The sequence below is a fragment of the Pteronotus mesoamericanus genome, unplaced genomic scaffold, assembly GCF_021234165.1.
Source record: "Pteronotus mesoamericanus isolate MK-2021 breed Mesoamerican mustached bat unplaced genomic scaffold, CSHL_Meso_final contig_1, whole genome shotgun sequence".
NCBI classification, from domain to species: Eukaryota; Metazoa; Chordata; class Mammalia; order Chiroptera; family Mormoopidae; genus Pteronotus; species Pteronotus mesoamericanus.
The window spans coordinates 2,774,427-2,797,177 of record NW_026554998.1 but is presented as its reverse complement, the minus strand read 5'-3'; the positions used below and the strand labels follow the sequence as shown (position 1 = coordinate 2,797,177).

At 61.4% G+C, this 22,751-nt stretch overlaps 1 protein-coding gene across 1 annotated transcript in view; it reads left to right on the top strand.

Annotated features, from left to right (window-relative positions):
- The first annotated feature begins 861 nt into the window (after positions 1–861).
- FOXK1 (forkhead box K1) overlaps positions 862–22,751 on the top strand; it is a 40,324-nt gene continuing 18,434 nt past the window's right edge. Inside the window, exon 1 of the mRNA XM_054572384.1 lies at positions 862–1,403. Coding sequence (XP_054428359.1) covers positions 862–1,403 — 542 coding nt within the window. The remainder of the gene's footprint in view (positions 1,404–22,751) is intronic.

Below are 22,751 nucleotides of genomic sequence, written 5' to 3'. Positions count from 1 at the left end.
CCAGGACTTGTGACCGTGCTGATTTGATCACCCGTAGTCTCTGCCCTTCACTCATGACTGCGTCTCCCCCCTGGATTCTAAGCTCCACCACGGAAGGTCCATGTCCTCACCCTCAATGATTATTCAAGGATGCAAATGTGGGAACGCTGCCACCTTTTGGGGGGGTCGACACCTGGCTGAATCAGGAATGCGTGACCACCACACTAAGTGCTACTGGGACCTGAGCGTGCCCGGCTTGGCCAGGTCGTCATTGCGGCTGAGATCCCTCCCCGCACCTGCCTCCGGGACGGGTTCGAAGCGCAGGCCTGTCTGGTTTGTTTACCCTGGTGTCCAGCTCTGCTCCCGGGATATTTGATGGGGCCGTTGGTTGAGTAAACGGATGATTCCACAAAGAAACACAGGGCCCCAGGGGTTGCAAGCACCTTCAGGCAAACTTCACTTACAGTACGGAAACCCTTCATTTGGGTGCGTAAGTGTGCTCATACTTTTGGGTTGGAGGATGGAGCAGTTCGGGCCCAGGAAACTGCTGATGTCATTTGTTCCAGAACCAAAACTTTCCAGTGTGACATTTCGGGGGTTCCCCGCTCCAGCCCACCTAGAGCGGAGGAAAGGGCAGCCCACCGCCGGGGCAGTGGGCGAGGGGCGCGCCCGGGGCAGGCGAGGCGGCCGGGACAGCCGGGGCCCCTTTCGGTCCCCCCGCGCCGCCCCCGCGAGCCGCAGCGGGAGGGCGGGGCGCGCGGCCGGCCGGCTCCGCGCCCGCGTGGCGCGATCCAGCCCGGGATTCCGCGCCCGCCCGGGTCCCGCGGAGCCCCGCCCCCTGTCGCCGCGCCGCCGCCGGAGGCCGCTCGGAGCTGCGCGAACATGGCCGAAGTCGGCGAGGACAGCGGGGCCCGCGCCCTGCTGGCGCTGCGCTCGGCGCCCTGCAGCCCAGTGCTGTGCGCCGCCGCCGCCGCCGCCGCCTTCCCCGCCGCCGCGGCCCCCGCCGCCCCGGCGGCGCCCGGGCCCGCCACCCCGTCGCCGCCGCCGCCCGCCCAGCCCCCGCCGCCGCCGCCGCCGCCGCCGGGCGCGATCGCGGGGGGCGCGGGGGACGCGGGCCCGGCGGGCGAGGCCGCGGTGGCCGCGGCAGCCGACTCGGTGCGCCGGAGCCCCGGGCCCGCGCTGGCGCGCCTGGAGGGCCGCGAGTTCGAGTTCCTCATGCGGCAGCCCAGCGTCACCATCGGCCGCAACTCGTCGCAGGGCTCGGTGGACCTGAGCATGGGCCTGTCGAGCTTCATCTCGCGGCGCCACCTGCAGCTCACCTTCCAGGAGCCGTACTTCTTCCTCCGCTGCCTCGGCAAGAACGGCGTCTTCGTGGACGGCGCCTTCCAGCGGCGCGGGGCGCCCGCCCTGCAGCTGCCCAAGCAGTGAGTGCGCGCCGACCCCCGACCCCCGACCCCCGCCCGGCCCCGCCGGGCAACGCCCACCACCCCGCCTGGCCCGGGATCTGGGGGCCCGATCTCGCCCGGCCCGGGCCGACGTGGACACGGGGTTACTTCTGACCCCGCCCGGTCTGGGCCCCCCGCCCCAGGGGTCACTCCTGGCCCCTGCCTGCAGGCTGCCCTTGTCCCCGCCGCGACCAGGACCCCGGGGTCGCCCCCGCACACGCTCGCGAGACGGGTTGCGTCAGGTGGTGCCGCTCGGAGAAGTGCGGGCTCCCCCGGAAGGCCCGAGCCCCCGGCAGGAGGGGCCGGGTCTGAAGCCGCGGCGACTTGGGCGGGGAGGGGACGTTCCGCTCCGAGGGAGGGCAGGGGACCGGGCCGAGGGTGCCCTCTGCTCGGTGTTCGTGGCGACACGGGTCGGAGGCCGGCGCGCCCGGGGTGGGCAGGGTCCCCGCACGCGGCGGGGGGCGCGGGCAGGAAGGGAAAACCGCAGGGTGTGGAGGCCGCGCGGGGCGCCGCCGGTGGCAGGGCCGTGACGCCGGGAGCTTTAGCAACATCCCTGCGCTCCTTCCGCTCTTCCCTCACTTTCCCCTCTTCCGGTTCCCACGCACGCACCCCCCCTCCCCCAAGATCCTTGGTTTCTCAAGATCATAAGAAAGCCCATTTAACTACGCATTTCCTCTTTAGGCACTTTCTTTTTCTATGTAGTAATTGCTTTTTAACTCCTCACTAATGTTTATATTTCTCCTGTGTGCCCCCTGTTCCGCAGTGTCTCTGGCTGTCTAATTACCCTTTTACAAGCTCCTCGTGGTCGGGGAGTTTTTGCCGGGGCAATTCCCAGGGCCCGGAGCTTGCTTCTATAAACTGCTCCTCTTCTGGGGTCTTGGCTTGTTTGGTTGTAAATATTGTATTGAATAACCTTCAAGTGCAACATCAACAATGACTCACTGCATTTTGCAAACGTGAAAGGTATGTATTTGGGGAAACCAGGACTTGATGAATAATTAAAGCCGTTCTACCTCATGGTTGTCATTACTCCGTCCTGCCTTTTCCGTAATAACCTTCACGCCTTCTCCATCCTGGGCCACGGCCTGCGCCCGGGAGCCGCCGCCCCTGCTGCGAGCAGGCTCAGGCGAGGGCTCCTTTCCCGCCCGCCCCGCGGGCCCCAGGGGCCGGTTGCTGCCAGGGCACTTGATGTGACTCAGGTCCTGGAGGTGCTGCTGCGGGAAGCCCGGCGTCAGAGCGCCCTGCCAGGCCCTGGGGCGCCCACCGGACCTGGGCCTCCCTGCATCGCGAATGCACCGCTGTTTTCTCTGACTCAAGGGGGAGACGTGTTCGCCGGAGGCATCTCCGGTCACCCGCCAGATAGGCCAGACCGCGTTTGTGGCCTGTGACGTGGCTTCGGTGTTTCTGGGCTTTGCAGGGTTATTCCCGCAGAGCCCGGCCTCTGAGCCAGGGGCAGGCCTGGCAGCGGAGGCGGTCCCGTGCCCCCCCCCCCATGCGGCGCTTTGCCCCCTGGGGCCCTTCTGCCCGTGGCTCTGCTTCGGGGCAGTGTCCCCGTGGGCAGAGGTGCAGAATGCACAAGGACAGCCCACGCGTGCGGAAGGAGGGACATCGTTCGGCGCACGTCCATGTGTGCCCTCCTAGAAAGGGCTGTTTGCTTCTGAAAACTGTCGCAACCTGTTGACAAGCCTGTAGACAGTTTGAGCATTTTATATTCTTCCAGAAACCGCAGACTCAGTGCTCACGAACGTAGTGTGGGCTGTTGTGAACTGCTTTCTAGAGTGAGGTCAAGGATCTTGGGCCGCTCACATGGAAACTGATCAAGATTTTAACGAATTCAGAGCAAGGACATTGGATGTGTACGTTTTTGTCGCTCTGAAATTGGCAGTTCATTGCGGACTTTCACGGAGTGTCAGTCATTGTTTCCCCTCCGGCTTCGGTACACAGTTTTGCCATTAATATTTGATGGAATGAATCTCTTTGCCACAGATTCAAAATCCTCATGGGGGCGGCGCCGCGCCAGCGCGGCCTGGACTCGGGGAGCTGCGGCGCGGTGGGCCGCGGTCGCAGGAGGCGGCTTCGTTGTTGGCGCGCCCTCCCCCGGCCCCGCGGCCCCGGTGTGAGGGCTTGGCCTGCTTTATCCGCGTCCCCACTCATCTTTCTCTCTGTCCCCAGTTATTTGGAAGCAAATCACAAATGCCCTATCACCCGGCCTGGAAATACTTCCATAAGAGATAAAGATTCTTTTTTTAAAACCTAACCACAATATCATTATCACACCTAAAAAATTAATAACAATTCTTACTATCAACAAACACCCAGTCAGCGCTTGGATTTCCCTCGCTGCCTCAGGAGGCTGTCGAGCGCGGTGGTTGGCGTCGGGCAGGCGGGCGCAGACGCTGGGCTTGGTGGGCGTGGTGGGGACATGAGGCGGTGGCCCCCGTCCCCCCGGCTTGTTCCTCGCCCGGGATCGCGGTCGTTGGTCCTCCAAGCTTCCCGCAGTCTCCTTTCGCAGACTGGATTCCCATCGTGTCTGTGGAGGGTGACATGTCCCCTGTCATTCCTGTCACTTGGTGGCTGGACCTAAAGGTTTGAAGAGACTCAGGTTTGATGTTTTTGCCAGAATCGCTCCCAGGCAGCGGGTGGCCCGTGCGTCTGTCGCGGCTCCAGGTCTTCCTCCCTGGCGCTGGGTCCCGGCCTCGCCCCGTCCGGGCGCTGGTTGTCGCCTGCACCGTCCCGGTCCTTCCTGGCCCCTCCTCAGCGGTGCTGACACGCTCTGCCCTCTGAGGGACGCGCTGGGGACGGCAGAGGTCACAGGTCACGGCTTCTGCACGTGTAACGTGGTAAAAAGTAATTAATTGTAACCACCAAAGCTTTTTACGACATAAATAATTGTTTCAGGCCCTCTAAAAGCACACAGAAAGCAGCTTCTCGTTGCTGTTTCAACGGGTCGCTCCAAGAATATCGAATTAGCCACTAGCCTTCATACAGGTGGTCATTAGACTGAAAGTGTTTTGAAATTAACTGGGAAGTGTCCTGGCCTTAGTGAAGACAGCAGGTACCAGCCAAATACTCACTACCCAGCGTCCTGGGGGACAGGACACTGCTCCTCCGGCTCCTGGTCCCTGGGCCTCCCCCGGGCCCCTATGGCGCCAACGCCACCGCGCTGGGCGGTGGGCCCGGGAGTGGGCCTGTGCGCTGAGCTGGGTTTGCGCTTGGACCAGAGAGGGGGCCAGATCCGCCTGCGTCCCCAGCCGGACCTGGAAGCCGGGCAGGGGAGACCCTGCTGGCTGTTGTCATGTGGAGAAAAGAGCTGTGATGAGGCAGGACAGTCCCCTGTGACGTGTGGCTATGCGTGCGGACGCCTGCAGAGCCAGGGGCGCACAGGCCGGGCCTGCGGGGCCTGGACAGGGCGGCACTGGGAGCGGGAGGGGGGCTGTGCTCAGCCGGCAGGGGCCGGGCTGGCCCGGGGCAGCGGGACCTGCTGCGGGGCGGGCGCACTGGGAGCCCCGAGGGAGGGCCGCCCAGGCCCGGAGACCCGCGCCCCCCACACGGCACAGGAGCCCCAGCTGCTGGGTCGAGCCCGAGCCCGAGACCGGGCACTCGCTGAAGAGCCGTCTTAGTCCGGTTTTCTTGCCAGTTAGCAGCTACTCTGTAGCGTGTGTATTTGCTCAAAGTTAGGCTGTCGTCTAGTTCCAAGCTTGCTTTAAAAAGGCTTTTGGGAGCCAGTCTATCGAACCGGGTAATAAAATAGGTGCCACCGTCTCCAGCACATGGCTCACCCGGAGAGTGCGGGGCTCCGCACCGGACAAGAACGTTCATGTCGCGTTTTAGAAATCAGTCTAGGAGAGGGACGTCGTCCGTCATGGAGTGTGGGTGCGACTGGATTTGTAGTTCGTTTCCGGAAGCCTCCCGTTGCTGAGGGGACAGGGGGACAGGTCAGGGCAGGGCCAGAAGGCCGGCGGGGAGAGTCCCCGGCCACGGGACGTGCAGGCATTTCTCCCACTGCGCGCCAGCCTTGGGAATGTGAGGGGAGAGACTCACCGAAGCAATGACACCTCCAATTGCAGCAACACCTCATTTCCATAATTACCCTACATTTAATGCATTTCATATTAAAATGAGAGGATTATATAAAACACTTCCACTCTGGTGTCCTGGAAATGGACCCCTGCATCGTGACTCACTGAGAGAACTTGCAGGTCATTTTCATTGCTACTCTCATTTTTCAGGAGTTTCTAGTTTCTGGTCAAGTGTTGCCAGGTGATTAAAAAGAAGAACAATGGGATGTGTGTGTGTGTGAACATACCTCCTGGATGCGTCAAAGGGACCGGCAGGCGGGCCGGGCGCTGTCCGGCCCGAGGCCATGGCAGCGTGTGTCCTGGCCGTCCCCTGGCCTCACGGGTCCCACCTCTAGACAACGGACCACGTGGGATTTCCTCGGACACGGGAGGCTGAGCCGGGGTGGGGTCTGCGTTGCTGAGATGTAACACACCCAGCATCCAGGCAGGAGCCGCCTGCGTGTGGCTTCTCTCCGAGGAGCAGCCTGAGGAGGTGACAGCTGAAGGCACGTTGGCCCTCAGCCATCTGTAATATTTTGTCCCCGAGCATTTCCTCAGAGGCAGCACCTCCCAGATGTGTGTGTGCTGGGACCTCGGGGGGCCGGGTGCCTGCGGGCACCGCACGCCTGCGCGTGTTCCGGCAGGTCGCACACCGCTGCGGCCGGGACCCCTCCGCTTTAGTTCATGTGGGGATCTGTCTGTCTCTCTCACCATGTTAGAAACTAACCTATTCAAAAACCGCCATTAGAACCCTATTCAAAAACGACATTTCGTGAAAAATAACTGTTTCCCAAAACAAAAGAAACATAGGAAGTGTTCGTTTTCTGTAAAAGATTTTAATGTCCGGCAGGCGCTCCGGCTTTTCCTTGGTGGGGCTATGTCGTTTCGGGTCCTCGGGCCGGGGAAGTCGGGCCTCAGGCCCCGTAGCTGCCGCGGGGGCGGGGCGGCGCCCCCGGGTCGTTGCCGGTGGGTCGGCGGCCGGTGCCACGGGGGCCGCCTCGCCGGCCTTTTCCGGCTGTCGCGGCACGAGATCCAGCGCCCGGTGTTGCCGTTTGACTCCATCTCAGCTAAAGGGTCAGCCTTTTTGATACAGTTTAATTGTTAAATTTGCTTTAAGAGTCGAGTGGGACACAGTATTTTTATAGCAGTGAAAAAGTCATATAGCATAGTTATTGGCCTCATTAGCACGTTGTGACATAATTCAGCTTAAATTTAGTATTTTTGCACCTCGATTCCTGGTCATTCCCCAGGGAACTCTCCACCTGGCCCGTTGTTCGTTGTTCGCGTCACCAGGCAGGGAGCGGCGGCCTTTTTCCTCCCCCACGCCGGCTCCGGGCGGCAGCCCTGCCTCCTCCCTGCAGCCCCAGGCGCGGGCCAGGAGGGGGGCAGGGCGGGCGTGGGGCTCTGCGGGCCTCAAGGACATCCGTGACAACGTGTGGCTTTGTGGGGAGGTCCCCCGCTTGGGATCTTCCCTGAACCGGCGCTAGGCCCGCGTCTCAAGGACGCGGGCGCCACCTCAGAACACGGTCCTGTGCCCCCCCCCGGCTGGCGTTTTTCTCAGGGGACAGTTCGCTCGATCACCCCTCACAGTAAATTCCTCTCACACAGAGAATACGTGACCTTCAGCCATTCTGAAAAAGCTTTGCTTTCTGTGATTTGTCACAAAAACAAGAGGCGCTCACTCTCCTAACCGTCGCGGACACATTGGGTGCGTGCTCGGTGGCTTCCCTCGCCACGGACCGTGGGGCCTCCCCTCGCCGGCGCTCTGGGTGTGGGGGCAGCGTGGCGGGTTCAAGAATCATTTCAGGGCTTCCTTCGGAATTCTGAGCCGCGTCTCTGAGGAAACGGGTGCGGAGCTGCCCTGGGGCATCCGGGCGGCCGCTGCGTGCGGAGCTGCAGGCGGACACGCGGGAGGCGGACTCGCCTGTCCCGCGAACCACGCGCGGCTCGGGCTCTGAGAGCGGCCGGGCAGGGGCGGCGGGCCGAGGGCGAGCCTTCTAGATGTGCCTCCGCTCCGGTGGCCGACGAGGATCCGGAGCCTCCTCGATGCTACCAGGGAGCCACGCTGGAAGGGGAGTCGGTGAAGATAACTCCGAGGCAACGGGGAAAGAAAGTTACATTGAAATCCGATGGGACTCGGGGCAGGGCCGGGGCGGGCGGGGGCAGGAGAGCTGCCCAGGCCTGTGTCCGGCCCCCGCCCTGCGGGCCGCGGGAGCCCCGTCCGCTTGGCGGGTACGTCCCTGAAGCTGGGAACGGTGACTCACCACAGTGAGGAGAACGTGCTCTTGCAGCGCGGTCGCCTCCCCCCGCCTGGGCTCCGCACAAACCGGGAGCGCTCGCCGCAGGCCTGGCTCCCTGCCTGCAGGGCTCCTCGGCTTTCCCAGCAGCCGCGTGGTGAGAAAAGATTTTCCGGGCCTGCTCACCCTGGGGCTCGCCAGCAGGGGTCCCATGGAGAGCCCGGAACTTTCTGCAGTGGAGCAGTGTTCTGTGTCTGCGCCGTCCAGCACGCACGCACTACTGTAACGGAGCGGGTCCCGCCGCCGCCACCCTCCAGGCAGCGTTCCCGAGGCCGAGGTTGGGCGACGAGGAAAGGAGGCTTCATTCAAAAGCTTCCCCGTTGCGCAGGGCAGCTTCCCCCGCGTTAGTCACTAAGCCTGTCAATCAAGGCTGAACTCTAACACCTGGGTTCTCCTCTCATGCCCCCTGCTAGCTTTTAATGCTCTTATTTCTAAAGGGTGAGTTTACAAACTGAAACAACCTAAGAAACGAAAGCTACGCAATTTGGAAGAACGGCAGGCTTCTGCCTCAGAGCCCGTCCCCGCTGGAGCCCCCAAGAAAGAACGCCCCGCCCCGCTGCCCGGCCAGCCTGACCCTAGGCGCCCGGGGCTCCTCCCGTCCGGGACGCCGCCTGCTGGGCGGTGCAGGCAGCCGCAGCGTGGCCCCCCGGCCTCCCTGGAGGGAGAGGAGGCCCGAGAGCCAGGGAGCCCTGCTCCTCTTCCAGGTCTTCTGGCGGCGACGCCAGGCGCTCCGGAGGCCTTCCGCGCCTCCGCCAGTCCCGTCCCGGGCTGGTCACCAGGCCTGGCCAACGCTTCCTACGGCCGCTCTGCCTTCTCCCCAGTGATCGGGTCAGACCTCTCTGTGTCACTAGCTGTGTGGGGCTAATGTGACTGAAGAACTGAATTTTGTTTCATTTTCCAATTAAGTTTAAGGGGCCGCACGTGCCGCTGCTGTGCCTGGTGTCCTTGAAGAGGGGGCAGGTCTCTGACGCCCCGGGCTCCTGGGTGTGGCCACCTGGGCTGACCCCATTCCCCTCTGGGCACGAGGACTGTTTCCACAATTTGCGGCTGCATGAGAAAGAGGGGTGTCCTGGCCGGGGCCTCGGGCCGACACACGGAACGAAGCCGCGGCCGCAGCGGCGGGCGGCGCGGGCCCAGCGCTGGCTGGCGGGCCCCTGGTGCTCGCAGGTTGCCCAGGGTCCCCGGTTTCTGCCCGCGGGACCGAGCCAGCTACAACTCGGGGCTCCCGTGTGCCTTTACCTCCCAGTTACTAAAGCCCAGGGGAACGCGAGGGGCCTGAGAGGGTTCCCGTGGACGGCGGGGGGCGGGGGGTCAACACTCCCCGCGGCGTTCACAGCCCAGGCCCGCCGTGTGGGCTGCGTGACGGAGGCCCCTGCCCGGCACGTCGCCGCCTCTGCCCCCGCGGGGGCCTGCCGTCCTTGTTCCCAAGGGCGCGCGTGCCGCGTGTGCCCGCCGTGCCTCCGCGCCGTCTGCGGGGACGCCCGTGCACTGCAGGTGGCACCCGTCAGTGTGCCCGGCCCCGTGCAGTGTGCCCATTGAGCAGTGCCCGCCCTCGGGAAGCTTCGAGGACGCAGGGCCGCGCCTGGCCCTCCGGAGGCTGAGCGGGTGTTTGTTTACGCACAGGGCCCGGCAGAAGCGAGGCCTGCCTGGGCGTGGTCGGCAAGGTAGTCACGTGGGTGTAGTCGTTTATAGTTTTAATTTGAACATTTCTCCCAAAATGTCACATGATGCGCTTGCATGTGACATTGTATGTTACAGAATGACATGCTTGTGATTTTGTAATAAAAAGGGGCCCTATTTGTCCTGTTCCCTGTATATAGTCTTCTGCAGGCTGCTGGCTGTTCTCAGAGAGAAATGCCAACATCTGGCTCATGGAAAGTTCCAAAATAGGTGTTTCTGATCAGTGGTCAGAAAACACCTCTTTCACAGCAAAAACCAGGGGTGGGGCTGGCCCCAGACGCCCGGTGACGCCGCCCGGCCAGCCCGCCCCTCGTGGGGTTGCAGTGGTGGCCGCGCCCTGAGGTGGCAGCGCGCACGCGCCAGCAGCTGGAGCTCAGCGCAGGCCAGGGCGAAGGAGACACCTTCGGGGACAGTGAGGCCAGCTCGGCCCCACTTACAGTGGATGGGTCAGCAGGACCTACTAGGTCTGCAAGCCAAGTCCTGCCAGACTCCTGTTTTTATAAATAAAGTTTTATTGGAACAGCCACATGTATGTGCTGTCTGGCTGCTTAGTGGAGACAGACCACGTGGCCCGTAAGCGTGAAACATCCGCAGAAGCGGTGTGCACGCCTGGCTGGGGACCGACGCCGTCCTTGTTCGCGCATCTTGCCAAGACTAATCGAGACCTCCTGCCACCTGCTGTCCCTATAGAGTCTGTGCCTTCAGTGAGCTCAGTTTACTCCTCAGCGTTTCTGTATTTGTTTGGGGGGTGGTTAACATGAATAGGATCTTCTCTCCTTATTCTGTTTTCTAAAGGGTCAGTGCCTACGTGCACGAAAGGTGGGCTGTGTGTGTGTGTCTGTTTCTTTTTCCTTTTTATGGTTTTTTTTTTTTTATTTTTTGGTATGGGCTTTTTAATCCTTTTTTATTATTATTATTTTAAGCTTCCAAAAAGTTGCAAGACTAGTACAGGTAGTTCCTAGACCTCCTCTGCCCAGATTCGTCGCTTTCCAACATTCCGCCCCATCTGCTTGAGTGAGTTCCGTGCGCGCGTTATTTGGGGGCGGGTTCTGTCTGTTGTGGCCCTTTCCCTTGATGCTACAACATATTTCCTAAGAAAAGGAAGTGTCTATGCCCACACCCCCATTATTACATGCAGGACATTTCGGATTATATGATATTCTCGTCTGACCCGTAGCCCAGTCTTGTCACTTGTCCCAACAGCATCCCTGTGGCGTTCCCGGCCCGCCCGGGGCCCCGCCCAGAATCGAGCCTTGCGCTCAGGGGTCGCTTGGTGGTCCTTTCTCCTGTCTCCCACCCCTGGGACAGCTCTGCAACCTTCCTTTGTTTTGATTGACCTTGGCATTTTTAAAAGGAAGCAGGACATTTATTGGATGTCTCTCAATTTAGACTCAATGTCCTTTGACAAAACCCTGGTCAGATTCAGGCTGAGCCTGTCTGAGCCGCCGGAGGGGGCCGTGCTCTCCTCGTTGTGTCACTTAAGACGCCCCGGGGTCCTCCATGGAGGTGCTATGGGCGGCTGTCTGGGGGGTCAGGCTTCTGCACCAGATAGTTACTGTTTTTCCTTTGTAATTGCAGAGTTACTGTTGCAGTTCAGTAGGGCAATGAGTTACTAATTTTGTATCCAGGCACATTGTTTTTTAGTAACAGTTTTTTAATTCTCTCTTCCCATGAGTTTTCTAGGTCTAATCTTCATCTGCAAATAAAAGTTACTTTGTCTCCTTCTTCCACCAGTGCCTCTCATTTCTTTTTGTTGTCTCCTTGAATTGCCTAGAGCTTCCAAATAGCACGGAGTAAATTCTGTAATGAGCTCCCTTCTTGTTTCTCGGCTTGACCAGGAACACACAGGAGGCATTTCAGGGCAAATACAGCTTTGCTGCCTAAAAGCCACCTCCTTAAATGCCCCTTGGCAGGGGGCATCCCACGGGCAGCGCCCCCGGGTGCCCAGGGCCCCGTGGAGCCACCCCTTTGTCCTATAGGAGGCGGCAGCTGTGTTCGTCTGCCACACTACGAGTGCTGGGGGCGGGGAAGGGACTCGGCCTCCCTGGCTTTACTCCTGTAGCCCCAGCACCTGCCAATGTGCTTGGCGCGTCGAGGGCGCCCTGTAAATAGTTGGCAAAATGAGTAAACAAACAGGACAGATCTGTACGCAAAAACACCTGGCTAAAGAACATGGCCAGTGTTACGTTAAGGCAGCTTGCCTTTGGACGGGCCTGGCGTCCCCCGCAGCTGGGCGCCCTTGGGCGAGTGACCGAACCTCAAGCCCCTGTCTCCTCGTCTGTAGCGCGGGCGCACTGCCCGCTTCTGGGGCAATTATGAGACCGTGACAAGCTAAAGGTGACGCGTCGCAGCGCTCACTTCAGTGCTGGCGCACGGACGCACTCACCACGCACCCACAACACGCTGCGGTCGCTGCGGTCGTGGTGGCCTTGTCAGACCGGGGCTGCGGTCGCTCTACGGGCCTCGGTCGTCAGAGTGAGAGCTGGGCTGTTGGTGCAGAAGCTTCGCGGTGTCTGAGCTGATCACGGTGGAGCTGAGGGGACTCCGGCCTGGCAGCAGGCAGGGCTGCGCCCGTGCCACGGGGAGCACACCGGGGCGGGGGCGGGGGGAGGGGCGAGGCGTCTCCAGGACGCCCTCGCCCTAGGGCGGCGCGATCGCGATCGGTCGAGAAGGTCGGCTTGTTTGCTGGTGTCCGTCTGTGCCGCGTCTCCAGAGGATGGAGCTCCAAGTGCGGGAGACTCGACAAGAGGAGCTCCGCTCACCTCGAGTCGGTGTGGACGGCCTTCATGCGCCGGGTCCCTCTAAAAGTAGATACACTGGGGCCTCAGTACTCGTCGGCTTCAGAACTTGTCAAACCCTGTGCCCATCGCAGTTTGACGAGGAAAAAACGTTTCAGGCTCGGCGCGTGCTCGGGACTCGCCGCACTTGCTAGAACTCGCGTGCCTCTCAGCACTGCCCCGCGGAAGGAGACGCCTGGCCCCTCGGCGCTTCCTCGCCCCTCGGCGCTTCCTCGGTTCCCGTTGGTTTCGGCACAAGTTGTGAATCCCGGGACAGATGAGTGATGAGCACTGAGGTGCCGCTGCGAGTAAATAATCGTTAAAACAGCAACAGCCACAAGCTGGCTTTTCCCTGGGGACTCCAGACTACTAACATGGCAGGCAACAGGAAGTCAGAAGCCTCGAGTTGTATAGCTTATTTGGGAGCTTATTTTTATCATTTTGCACTCTCTAATTTTCTTAAAAGTCAAAATTCTTCAGCGCCATTTGTTTTTGGAGGAGCCAATTTTTAAAAGAAAGGGGGGAAAGGCATACTTTAGCTCTTCTGCTATTTATCTGTTTAACCTTTATGGTTTCAAATGTTTGGGTGTTATCTGTGCAAACCTGTGCTCACAGGAAATTTGGAAAACACAGACATGGAGATGGGAGAAGCGCCATGCGCCGCCCTCCACAGCGATGACTGCGGTCGCCATTCCAGGTTTTCCTGTGTCTGCTTCCCCCCGCCCACCCCCACCCAAAAAAAGCCGGAGCTGAAACTGTGTCGGGGATTTCGCCGCTGTGGGGGACCCTCCCCTCACTCAGGGGCCTGGAAGCACCGCTTTCACGTTTGTGTCTGTCGGATGGGCCGGCAGGAGCGCGGCCCTGCGGCGGAGGCTGAACGGGAAGGGGCGACACGCAGGGCCGCGCGGGGCCGGCGGGCGGGCGGAGGGGCGGCGCCGGGCTGTGCTCCCCGCTTCTCTCCTAGGGAAGGAGCCCTCCCCCTCCTCCCCGAGAGCCCGAGCTCCAGGGGCAGGGTCTGAGAATGCTCGCGCCGCCCGGACGCAGAACGTGACTCCTAGTCGTCCGGCCGGCGTTGTGTTCAGAGCGGAGCGGTGTCCGGGGGTCCTGCCCCTCGGGTCGGAGGTGTCACAGGGCGAGGCCTTGGGGACAGTGTGCTCAGCGGTGAGGCCCTGCCTGACCCCGCGGTCCCGGCCCGGACGCCCCGGACGCAGGTCCGTCACTTGCACGAGTCCTGCCCAGCGAAGCTTCCTGCTGTTGGAGCACTTTTTCTGTTGTTGCAGGATCTACAAATAGTTGTATTGAAACTGAACAAATAATACAGCAGCTCACGGCAGAATCCCAGGAGGAAACAACTTAGCCGCTTCACACCTCCACTGGACGCTGTTGCGGTTTCTCCGTACAGATGAGGACTGGGCCGGCGCGGGGCCTGCCCGGCTCCTGAGGGAAGCGCTGCCTGTGGGCCCGGCCCGGGGCGCCGGCGAGCCGGGGGATGCGGCCCAGGCGCAGGGCGGGAGGGACAGTGTTCCCCTCCCGCCCCCTGCACTGTGTACTGTTTGCTTCTGCTGTTTTCACCAGGCCCTTGGACAGGGCTGCACGACCCTCGGGGAGACCTCACTGGGACTTGGGGCCCCAGGCTGGGCGGGGGGGGGGGGGGGCGGGTGGCCACTGGCAGAGCGTGTCTGGCTGGGTTTTGTGTTTTCGGTTTGTTTCAGAGAAAACTGTCCCAACAAATAGGCCCCAGGCTGTGGGGAGAAATCCAGGGGCCTGCCGATGCAATTTACCTAACAATGAAACAGGGTTCGTGTCCCGCGGACCTGCCCTCTGCCGCCGCGGCTCAGCCCCCTTCATCTGTTTTATGACCCAGTTTTCGCACCCGGAGACTCCTTTTCCTTGACTCTAAAACATTCCCGGACTTGGGAATGTGCGTAGGGACGGCGGTTTTAAGAGCCGTCCCTGGAATTCCTTCCTCTGCTCCGTGCCCACCCCACCCCCGCCCCCGCCCCCGCCCGGCCGCAGCTGTGGGGGGAGGCCGCCCCCGGTGTGCGGTGTGCGGGGCGGTGTGCGGGGCGGCTCTGCGGCGGAGGCCGCGCCCGAGTCCTCCGGGCCTGAGGAGCGGGGGAGGGGCTGCCGGGGGGCGGAGGGGGGGGGGCTGACCGAGGGCGTTTCCTCCGGGCGGGGCTCTGCTTTCCTGGATCTGAGCTCTGTGGCTTTGAAGGCCTGAGCCTTAAGCCAAATAAAGGCCTTTTCAAACCCCGCTCGAGCAGATTCTGCCGTCCTGTGTTTTGTTTTGGGCTCTATCCAGGCGGCAGAGAGGTCTCTAAGCGAGTCCCCCGCTGCTCTGTAAACACCGCCGGTCGCCAGCGGTTACCCCCGCCTCCCTCCCTGGGAAACCTGGCCGCGCGCCCTGACCGCAGTCCCGCTTCTGCTGACCGGGGGCGACCGGGGAATCCACGCGGGGCAGACGGCTCCCTCGGGGAAGGTGGTGCAGGTTAAAATCTAACTTAGCCTTCACTTATCCGCAGGGATTTTTTTCAGTTTAATATGGAATTTTATGTGACAGAATGACAACAAAGGTGACCGAAGTATCATAAATTGGTGTAATAAAAATACAGCAACTTGCCCCAAATGGTATTAACTTCAACTTCTGTGTGATCCGGGGAAGCCAGGAGGCTGGCGAAGCCGCAGCCGCAGCAGCAGTGGGGTGTGGCCCTCCCTCCTGTCCCTGTCCCGCGTGGGTTTGCTGCTGGCTGCCCACGGCGGCCAGGGGGGCTGCTCCTCCCGCTCCTCCCTCTTGGCCAGTTTGGGGGCCGGTGGTGGTCAGACGCAGCTTCTGGAAGAGAGGCCAGCGGAAAACATGGACGACCGGAGGCGACCGGGCACCTGCGGCTCTGCCCCCGGACCTCGCGCTCCTGCCTCGGGGGAGCCTGCCCGCCCATTCCCATCGCCCCTCTCAACGCCGCCCTCGTTGCTGGGTTTGCTTGCCCGGTCGACCAGGCCAGGGGCCCTGCCTTGTAGGAGAAACTCTCGTTTATTTTCATTCTTAGGGCCCAGAGAGGGCCAGGGACCTAACAGCGTTTGGCAACCGTGTGCGGGTGGGTTGCCAGCTGCACAGGCAAGGCAGCCGCCGGGGCCCCATCCCGGCCGGGGGCCCAGGCACCTCCGGGCCGTCTCCTGCGCGGCCTGGGCACGTGGCAGGGGCGCAGCGGCCGGGCATCGTGGGGTCTGCTAGGCATCGAACACGAGGAGCTTCAGAATCTAAATTTGGTAAATTGTGAACTAATTTTGCCACAGTAACGCTTAACACCTGATTTTAAAAAGTTCAAATTGCATATTGTACCTTAGGTTTGGACGTGGGGGCAGTGAGATTTTACCACATAACAGTGACTCCCAACGTGGAGTCACCGGAAGCTGCCCTGGCGTCCTCGGCTGCTCACTGTACGGTGGGCGTGGTGACACTTTCTGCCCTGCGGTGACAGGGCCCACGGGCTCCTGGGGTCCAGCACCCTGTGAGCTGTGCCGGTGGTGCCCGTGTCATTCTGATGCCCAGGGGGAAACAGGCAAAAGAAGTAACTTTTAAAAATTACTTTGTAAATAAACCTTCTGGTCAAGATGGCAGCCTAGGTAGACATGGCTGCCTCCTCGCACAAGCACATCAAAATTACAGCTAAAATATAGAACCACTGTCACTTGGAACCATCAGAAATCGAGTTCCATGGAGGTCTGACAACTACGGGGATTAAACCGCACCCATCCAGACTGGAGGCAGGGGCGCAGGCGCAGAGCAGGCTGGTCCCACGCCCACACGTGGTGGATAAAAATTCGGGAGGGCTATCTAGGGAGCGAGGGGTCCCAGCCCAGGGTCCCAGTGCCAGGAAGATAAGTCCCCATAACTCCTGGCTGTGAAAGCCAGTGGGGCTTGAGTCGGTGGAAGAAACTTCTAGAGCCCCAAGCAGTTCCTCTTAAAGAACCCACACACGGACACACTCAGACTCCCTCCCTCTGAGCTCCGGCACCGGGATGGCAGCTTAGAGGGCACCAGTGGCACACGGGGAGAGACTGAAGTGTCTGGCATCAAGGTCAGGAGAAGACATTGTCCCTTCTCTGAGCCCTCCCCACTGCCATATCTGAGACTCCATCAAACTTACGGGCCCACCCGAGCTGCTTTTCCATGTGAACGGCTGGTCTTGGCTCCTGCTTCACAACTTCCTAAACCCTCTCAAATGAGCAACATCTGGCCTCGGAGCCCGAGGCCCAGCACCAGCAGCAGCCGTCTCAGGCTGCTTTACAGCTCAGGCAGGGTGCCCCGGGCACAACACAGGAGGGGGCTGACCTTGGGCTGCACCCCCCAGGAAACCCCAGGGCCAGTGCACCCAGTGGGCAGCCACAGACCACGTCGGAGCACCGCCACCTGCCCCTGCACAGCGGGTCCTCCACAGAGGGCGGAGGTTGGTGGTCAGGGGTCACAGGCAGTCCTTGCAGCTGACTGGCCTGGGTAAGTCCCTCCCATTGACCTGCCAACAGCAACCAAGGCTCAACCACAAGAGGAGGGTGTGCTCAGCCCACACGAGGGGCGCACGAGTGCCCAGCTTGGGTGATAGGGGAGGCTGTGCCTCTGGGTCCTACAGGACACCGACTATGTTAGGCCACACGACCAAGACAGGGAGTCATAGCAGCTCTACCTAATGCATAGAAACCAACACAGTGAGGCTCCCAAAACTTGAAGACAAAGTATAGAGCCCAAAATGGAAGAACAGATCAAAACTTCAGAAAAAGAGCTAAGTGAAATGGAGATAAGCAATCTATCAGATGCAGAGTTCAAAACACGGGTTATGAGGCTGCTCAAGGAACTCAGTGAGGACCTCAAGAGCACAAAAAAGACCCAGTCAGAAACGAAGGATACGCTGATTGAAATAAAGAACAACTTACAGGGAAACAACAGTCGAGTGGAGGAAGCCGAGAATCAAATCAACGATTTGGAGCATAAGGAAGCAAAAAAGAACCCCCGAAAATGAGGACAGTGTTAGCAGATGGGACAACATCCACTTCACGGGGGCGCCAGAAGGAGGAGAGAAGGAGCAAGTTCTTCAACGCACTGGTCCAGCAGCGGTTTGTTTAACCCTCACGTCCCCCGCTCCCCGTGAGAACCGGGCTCCGTGGCACACGGGACTGCATAGGATGCTGGGGGTGGGAGCCGCGCGCCCCCACAGAAGAGACAGGCTCCGGGGAGCAGCCAGCAGTTTCTATTGCAAGAGAAGGCCAGTCTGGACATTGAGGAGGGCCGGACCCTGGGTAGAGGAAGGTCCAGTGCTCTCAGTGGGCCTCAGACATCGTGGCGAGAGAAGAGCAGGGAGCCGTCCGCGTGGTTCCGTGGCCCCGGGAACGCGGGCCGTTCGTAGAGGAGGCAGGCAGTGTGATCGGCGTCAGCCGCGGCCTACACACGGGCTGTCGTGAGGTGGCCCCTCGGTGAGAGAAGACCGACACACACAAACCTGTCCGACTGTGTATGTGCATTGGCCTTTGTCACGTGCACTGGGCTCCGTGCGTCACGTTCCCGTGGTCCGGTTGTCCCCATAATTCCAAAGGGCGGGTGTGGCGTCACCACACTTCAGAGAGGGGGCCTGGTTTGGACATGGCGCCCCTTCCCCAGGCCACACAGCTCTGGGTTGCCAGCCGGCTGGCTTCCCACGCAGGGCCCGGGACGTCACGCTCAGATGTGCGGAGGGTGCGGAGCTCACAGGGAGGGGGAGACAGGTGAGCGGGCCGTGGGCGAGGCTGGACTCGGCTGTACGTGGACGGAGGTCAGGAACGGGGCAGGGGCTGCGGCGGGCGGCCGACAGGCCCCGGATGCCAGGAAGAGCTGTGTGTAGGGAGGGGGCAGGGCGCGCGCCGGGAGCTGGCGGCCAGTGCCAGAGCGCGGGAGCGGGGCCCACGGCGGCCCTGGCCCGAAACCCGGCGGGTCGTCTCTGCTCGACTGTTGTCAGCTCCTTGGTGTGTGTGCCCTTGCACCCGAGCCCGGGCGGGAGAGGCAGGCGACGTCCAGACGCCCCGCCCGACGGCCAGGCTCGCGCTGCTGGGCCGCACCCCAGGCCCCTCGCTCTGGCGTGCACGTCCTGTCTCAGACACGGGGCTACTTTTAATGGAGACGTGACGAGGGCCAGGCGTCGGCGTCCGCTTTGCGTGCAGCGTTGGCCGGGGGTGGTTGTGGGGAGCCCAGACCAAGGGGCGGAGGCCGCCTCCCTGGCAGGGGTCACAGAGGAATCACCTCGGCCTGGCTGTGCACCACCCAGGAGTCAGCATGGCCGCAGGTGGGGGACGGACCCGAGAGGGGACAGCGCCAAGCTGCTGTCCCGAGCCCTGGGTCAAGTCTGTCATCTCGGAAGTGACCGTGGCTGTCTGACCTGGCGTGCCAGCTGCCCGGCTTCTCAGGCACCGCCGCGGTCACCGTCCCCTGTCACCGGCCTGGCCGGCTGCCCTGGCTCCAAGCAGGGTGTTAGGGGTGGGTGCGGCGCGGCGTGGCCTTGGCGCTCTGCTCTGGTCGCTTCCAGTTGACAAGAGGTAGCGTTTATTTTTAAATTGTGCTCACCGCTCTGTGACTTCTGCAGAACTCAGAACGAGATTTCATCTTAAAATTAGGGCGAGCCAGGGGAGCGTGGTGAGCACTTTTAGGGGGCGGCCCGCCCCCTGGCCCCTTCAGCTGACGAGCGTCACATCAGATTCGTTGTCCAATACCTTATTCAGGTAACTTATCCAAGCAAATTTGTGGCTTAAAAGAAAAATCTCTTCTTGCCTTATTCATTTAATTTGCTAGTTGCTTAAATTTTCAGATGATCAACAGAGCAAATTTGTAACTGTTCACAGGCCACTGGTTTTGGAACGATTAGAGATTCGCAGGAGGCTGCAAATACAGCAGGAGAGGCCCTGTGCCCTTCTCCCCGGTTCCCTCAGTAGGCGCATCCGAGGTGCCTACGGCGCAGCCTCCCAGCCCGGAAGCGGACGGTGGCACCGCCTGTGCGGTTTTCTCGTTTCTACCCATGCGGGTCTGTGTAACCTCCACTCCACAAGGGCCCACAGGGCGCCGCCCCCACGTAGAGCCCCGCCTGGCCCTCCCGCAGCTCCGGCCACCGGGGGTCTGGGCTGCCTGGCTCCGGCCACATCACATCCCTGGATCGTATGCACCGGTGGGGTTGGGCTTTTCCCGGCCCGGCACCCCGCCCTCCTCCAGGTGCCATGTGCTTAGTGGCTCGCACCTTTTTCCTGCTGCGTGATCAATATTCCGCCGGGTGGAGGGGACGTCCGCCGCGGACTCAGGGCGGGGCCGTCGCAGACGGAGCTGCTGGGAGCCGTCCCCTGCAGGCTTGGAGTGGACGCAGTGTCACTCTCTGGGACCCACGGTCAGGGGTGCGGTCGCTGAGTTGTATCACCAGCGTGTGTTCAGCGCGTGAAAGGGCCCTTTTCCGCGCCTGCCACGGTATGCGAGGGGCCCCGGGTCCCCGCGCCCTCGCCAGCGTCCGGCAGGCCGCTCCGACAGGTGTGTGGCCGCGTCCCAGCCGGGGCTGTCACTGGCGTTGCCCCGATGACCAGCACTGTTGCCACGTCTTCTCAGGCACTGTCTCCAGGGAAAAGCCTCTTCGTGTCTTTGGCTGATTGAACGGTTGGGTTTTTTTGTTGAGTCTTGAGAGTTCTGCACGCGTTCGAGGTGAGCCCGCGGCCCCACACGCCGTTCACGCAGCCCCCCGGCCGGCACCTGACAACAGGCTTCCGTTTTAAATGTCGGCGAAGTCCGCCCCTCGTCGATTTGTTTTTCCTTTATGGGACAGGCTTTGGGTGGCGTGTCTGCGAACTCTTCACCAAACCCAGGCTCCCAGAAATGGCTTTTGAACTTTGAGTTGTTTTCATCTTTTCTCTCTGGCTGCTTTGAAGATGTCTCGGTCTCCGGTTTTCAGGCGGCTGCTGTGGGAGTCTCTGGGTTTACCCTCTTCGGGTTCACTCACCTGCTTGTAGGGTTACCTTCGTTGCCAAAGTTGGGACATTTGTGGCCATTTCTTCTTTGGGTATTTCTTCACCCCACCCCCTTCTTGTGCCGACCTGGGACTCCGGCGCCGTGACTGTGCGGCCTTTGGTGGTGTCCCACACGGTGTGACTCTCTACCTTCTGTTTCTTCATGGCAACTTTCTGTTTCCTGTAATTGTCTTAAAGGCCTTACGGCGGGTGCTTTAATCCGCATCAGCTCTCCTGACATCGCGGCCACTCCATGTGGGTGGCTGCTGACCCCCTTCTCATTCCGTCTGAGACCTTCCTCGTTCCGGGTGCGACGAGTGGCTTTACGCGGTTCCCTGGACGGCGGGCTGCAGGGGCCGAGGCCCGGGGCTCACCCCCGGCCTGTGTTTCCTTAGCCGCCCCGCGGCCCCTCTCGGGGGCGCGGAGGGGTCTCCCTGGTGCGGAGGGTGTGCCGGGCGCCCGCGCAGCTGTCACCGCGGCCGGCCGAGGGCTCTCTGTGCGGCCTGAGTGTCGCCTGGTCCTCGGCGGGGGCGGAGTGGGTCCCCTGGTCCTCAGTGGACATGCCGTGTTTCCCAGGAGCCCGCTTCCGCCGTGTCCCCCTGGCTGATGCGCCGGCCCAGCGGAGCGCGGCCTCACGCACCCGCCGCCTCGCCCCGTCTGGCGCCGCCTCGTCCTCGCCACGTGTTTGAACATCCCTTCTCCCCCAACAGTCAAATGCTTCCTCAGGATCAGACAGGCCGATTATAAACTGTCTTAAAAACTGGGTGGCCTATCTTCCCGTTCAGGTAGGTCTTTTATGTCCTTCCATTAAATTTTATAACTTTTCTCCTTAGAGGCCTTGAATATCTCTGGGCCTTTTTTCCTTTTTTTGTTTGTTTGTTTGTTTGTTTGTTTTATTGTTATCATCATTGCTGTTAGAGTTTCCCGTTCCATCGATAACCTTCGCTGTGACGTGCCAGGCACCAGGCGCCGGGCCGAGAGGGAGGCCCCGCCCCTGCGCCCCAGCCTCCCGCAGCCCCGGCCCGGCCCTCAGGCCCTGGTGAGAGAGGCAACCTGGGCCGAGCCCTGGGTTTAGGGTCTGGCCTTGCCCAGCACTTGACTGAGCGGCCGAGGGAACAGGAGGCGGGTACAGGAGGCGGGTGTGTCTCGGTGACAGTTTGGTGTCTCTTCTGTTGCTGCCTGAAGACAAACACCAGGAGGTGGACTGAGCTTTGTTCCCTCCCTTCCAATGTCCCCGCCCCAGGCAGCATCCAGTGTCTGTTGTTCTAGAAACTCCTGAAAGATGTGCCAGATCCTTTTAGCCTCAGCGGTGCTAAAAGTGGTGCGTTGGAGGTGTCTCCTTTGCTAGAAGGACCCATGACAGGGATTTCCCTGGAGTCTTGGCCGGAGCGCGCAGGGAGCCCCCGCGCTGGGTGCTCCTTCTCCCCCTGTGCTTCGGGCCCAGCTCCCAAAGAGCAGGCGTTTAGCCCAGAAGCCCTGTGTGTGGAGCCCCCTGCCAGAGGTGGTGCGGCGGGGAACGTGGCTGTCTCTGTGGGGTGGACCCAGAGGGGCGGCAGGCGCAGGCCTCTCAGACGCTGAGATGCGGACGAGAGGCGTGGCGCTGGGCTCGGATCCCAGCCCCTCCACTTCTCAGCTGGTGTCCCTGAGCGGACAATGCCTTCTCCCTGGGAGTCCAGCTTCCCTCCCCTGGCAAAACGAGGCAAAGACAGCAGGGTCTTTCTGACAACGTCGGTGCTGCCTCACCCCGAGGGACCCAGTCAGGGAAAGAGCGGGCGTGCGGCGTCGCCTGGAACCGCCGGCTCCGTCCGTCCTCCAAAGCTCGTGCGCCCGTGTCCTGGAGGCGGCACCCAACTCTTCCGAGGACGGTCCCTGCGCAGCCCCCCCCCCCCCCCCCCCCCGGTGAGCAGTGCAGGGGGCGTGGAGGCGCCGGTGCTGGAGGGCGGCCCGGCAGGCCTGGCCGGCCCCGCGCGTCCCCGTCCGTGGCCTGTGAGTCTGCTGGCCAGTGTCCCGGTTGCCGTGGCAACCGCTGTGGCCGCCGCACACCCACTGAGCGCCTGTAGGAATCAGGAAGTGTGTTTTGTGTGTTATGCCTCTGTTCCCTCTTTCAGGCAGATGTTGTTCCAAATCATCACCATTCATTTTCAGGACACTTGGTGACCTTGCATTTTCTGCTTCTTAATTTTTCTGAGGGCCTCGGGTACTTTGTGTTCCTAACTTGTGGGAGTGAAAATGATCACGACCCAGCAGGAGGGGCTCCCCGAGGGCCCCCGCCCTTCTGTGGCTGTGGACGGACCCCGCTGGTTTTTTCTTCAGTAGAGACAAACTTCTCCATGACTTGCTTTCCTTCCTAAAGCCAAGCATTTTGTTTTGTCCAAAATACGTCAAGGGAAAGAGGTTTGTGCCGCGCTCTGAGTGCGTGTGTGTGAATGTGTCACGTGGCCGCGCCCGCTCGGCCACTCTGTTTTCCTGTCCTGCATTCTCAGCACGAGGCTCCCCGCTCACGGAGACCCCTTGTGC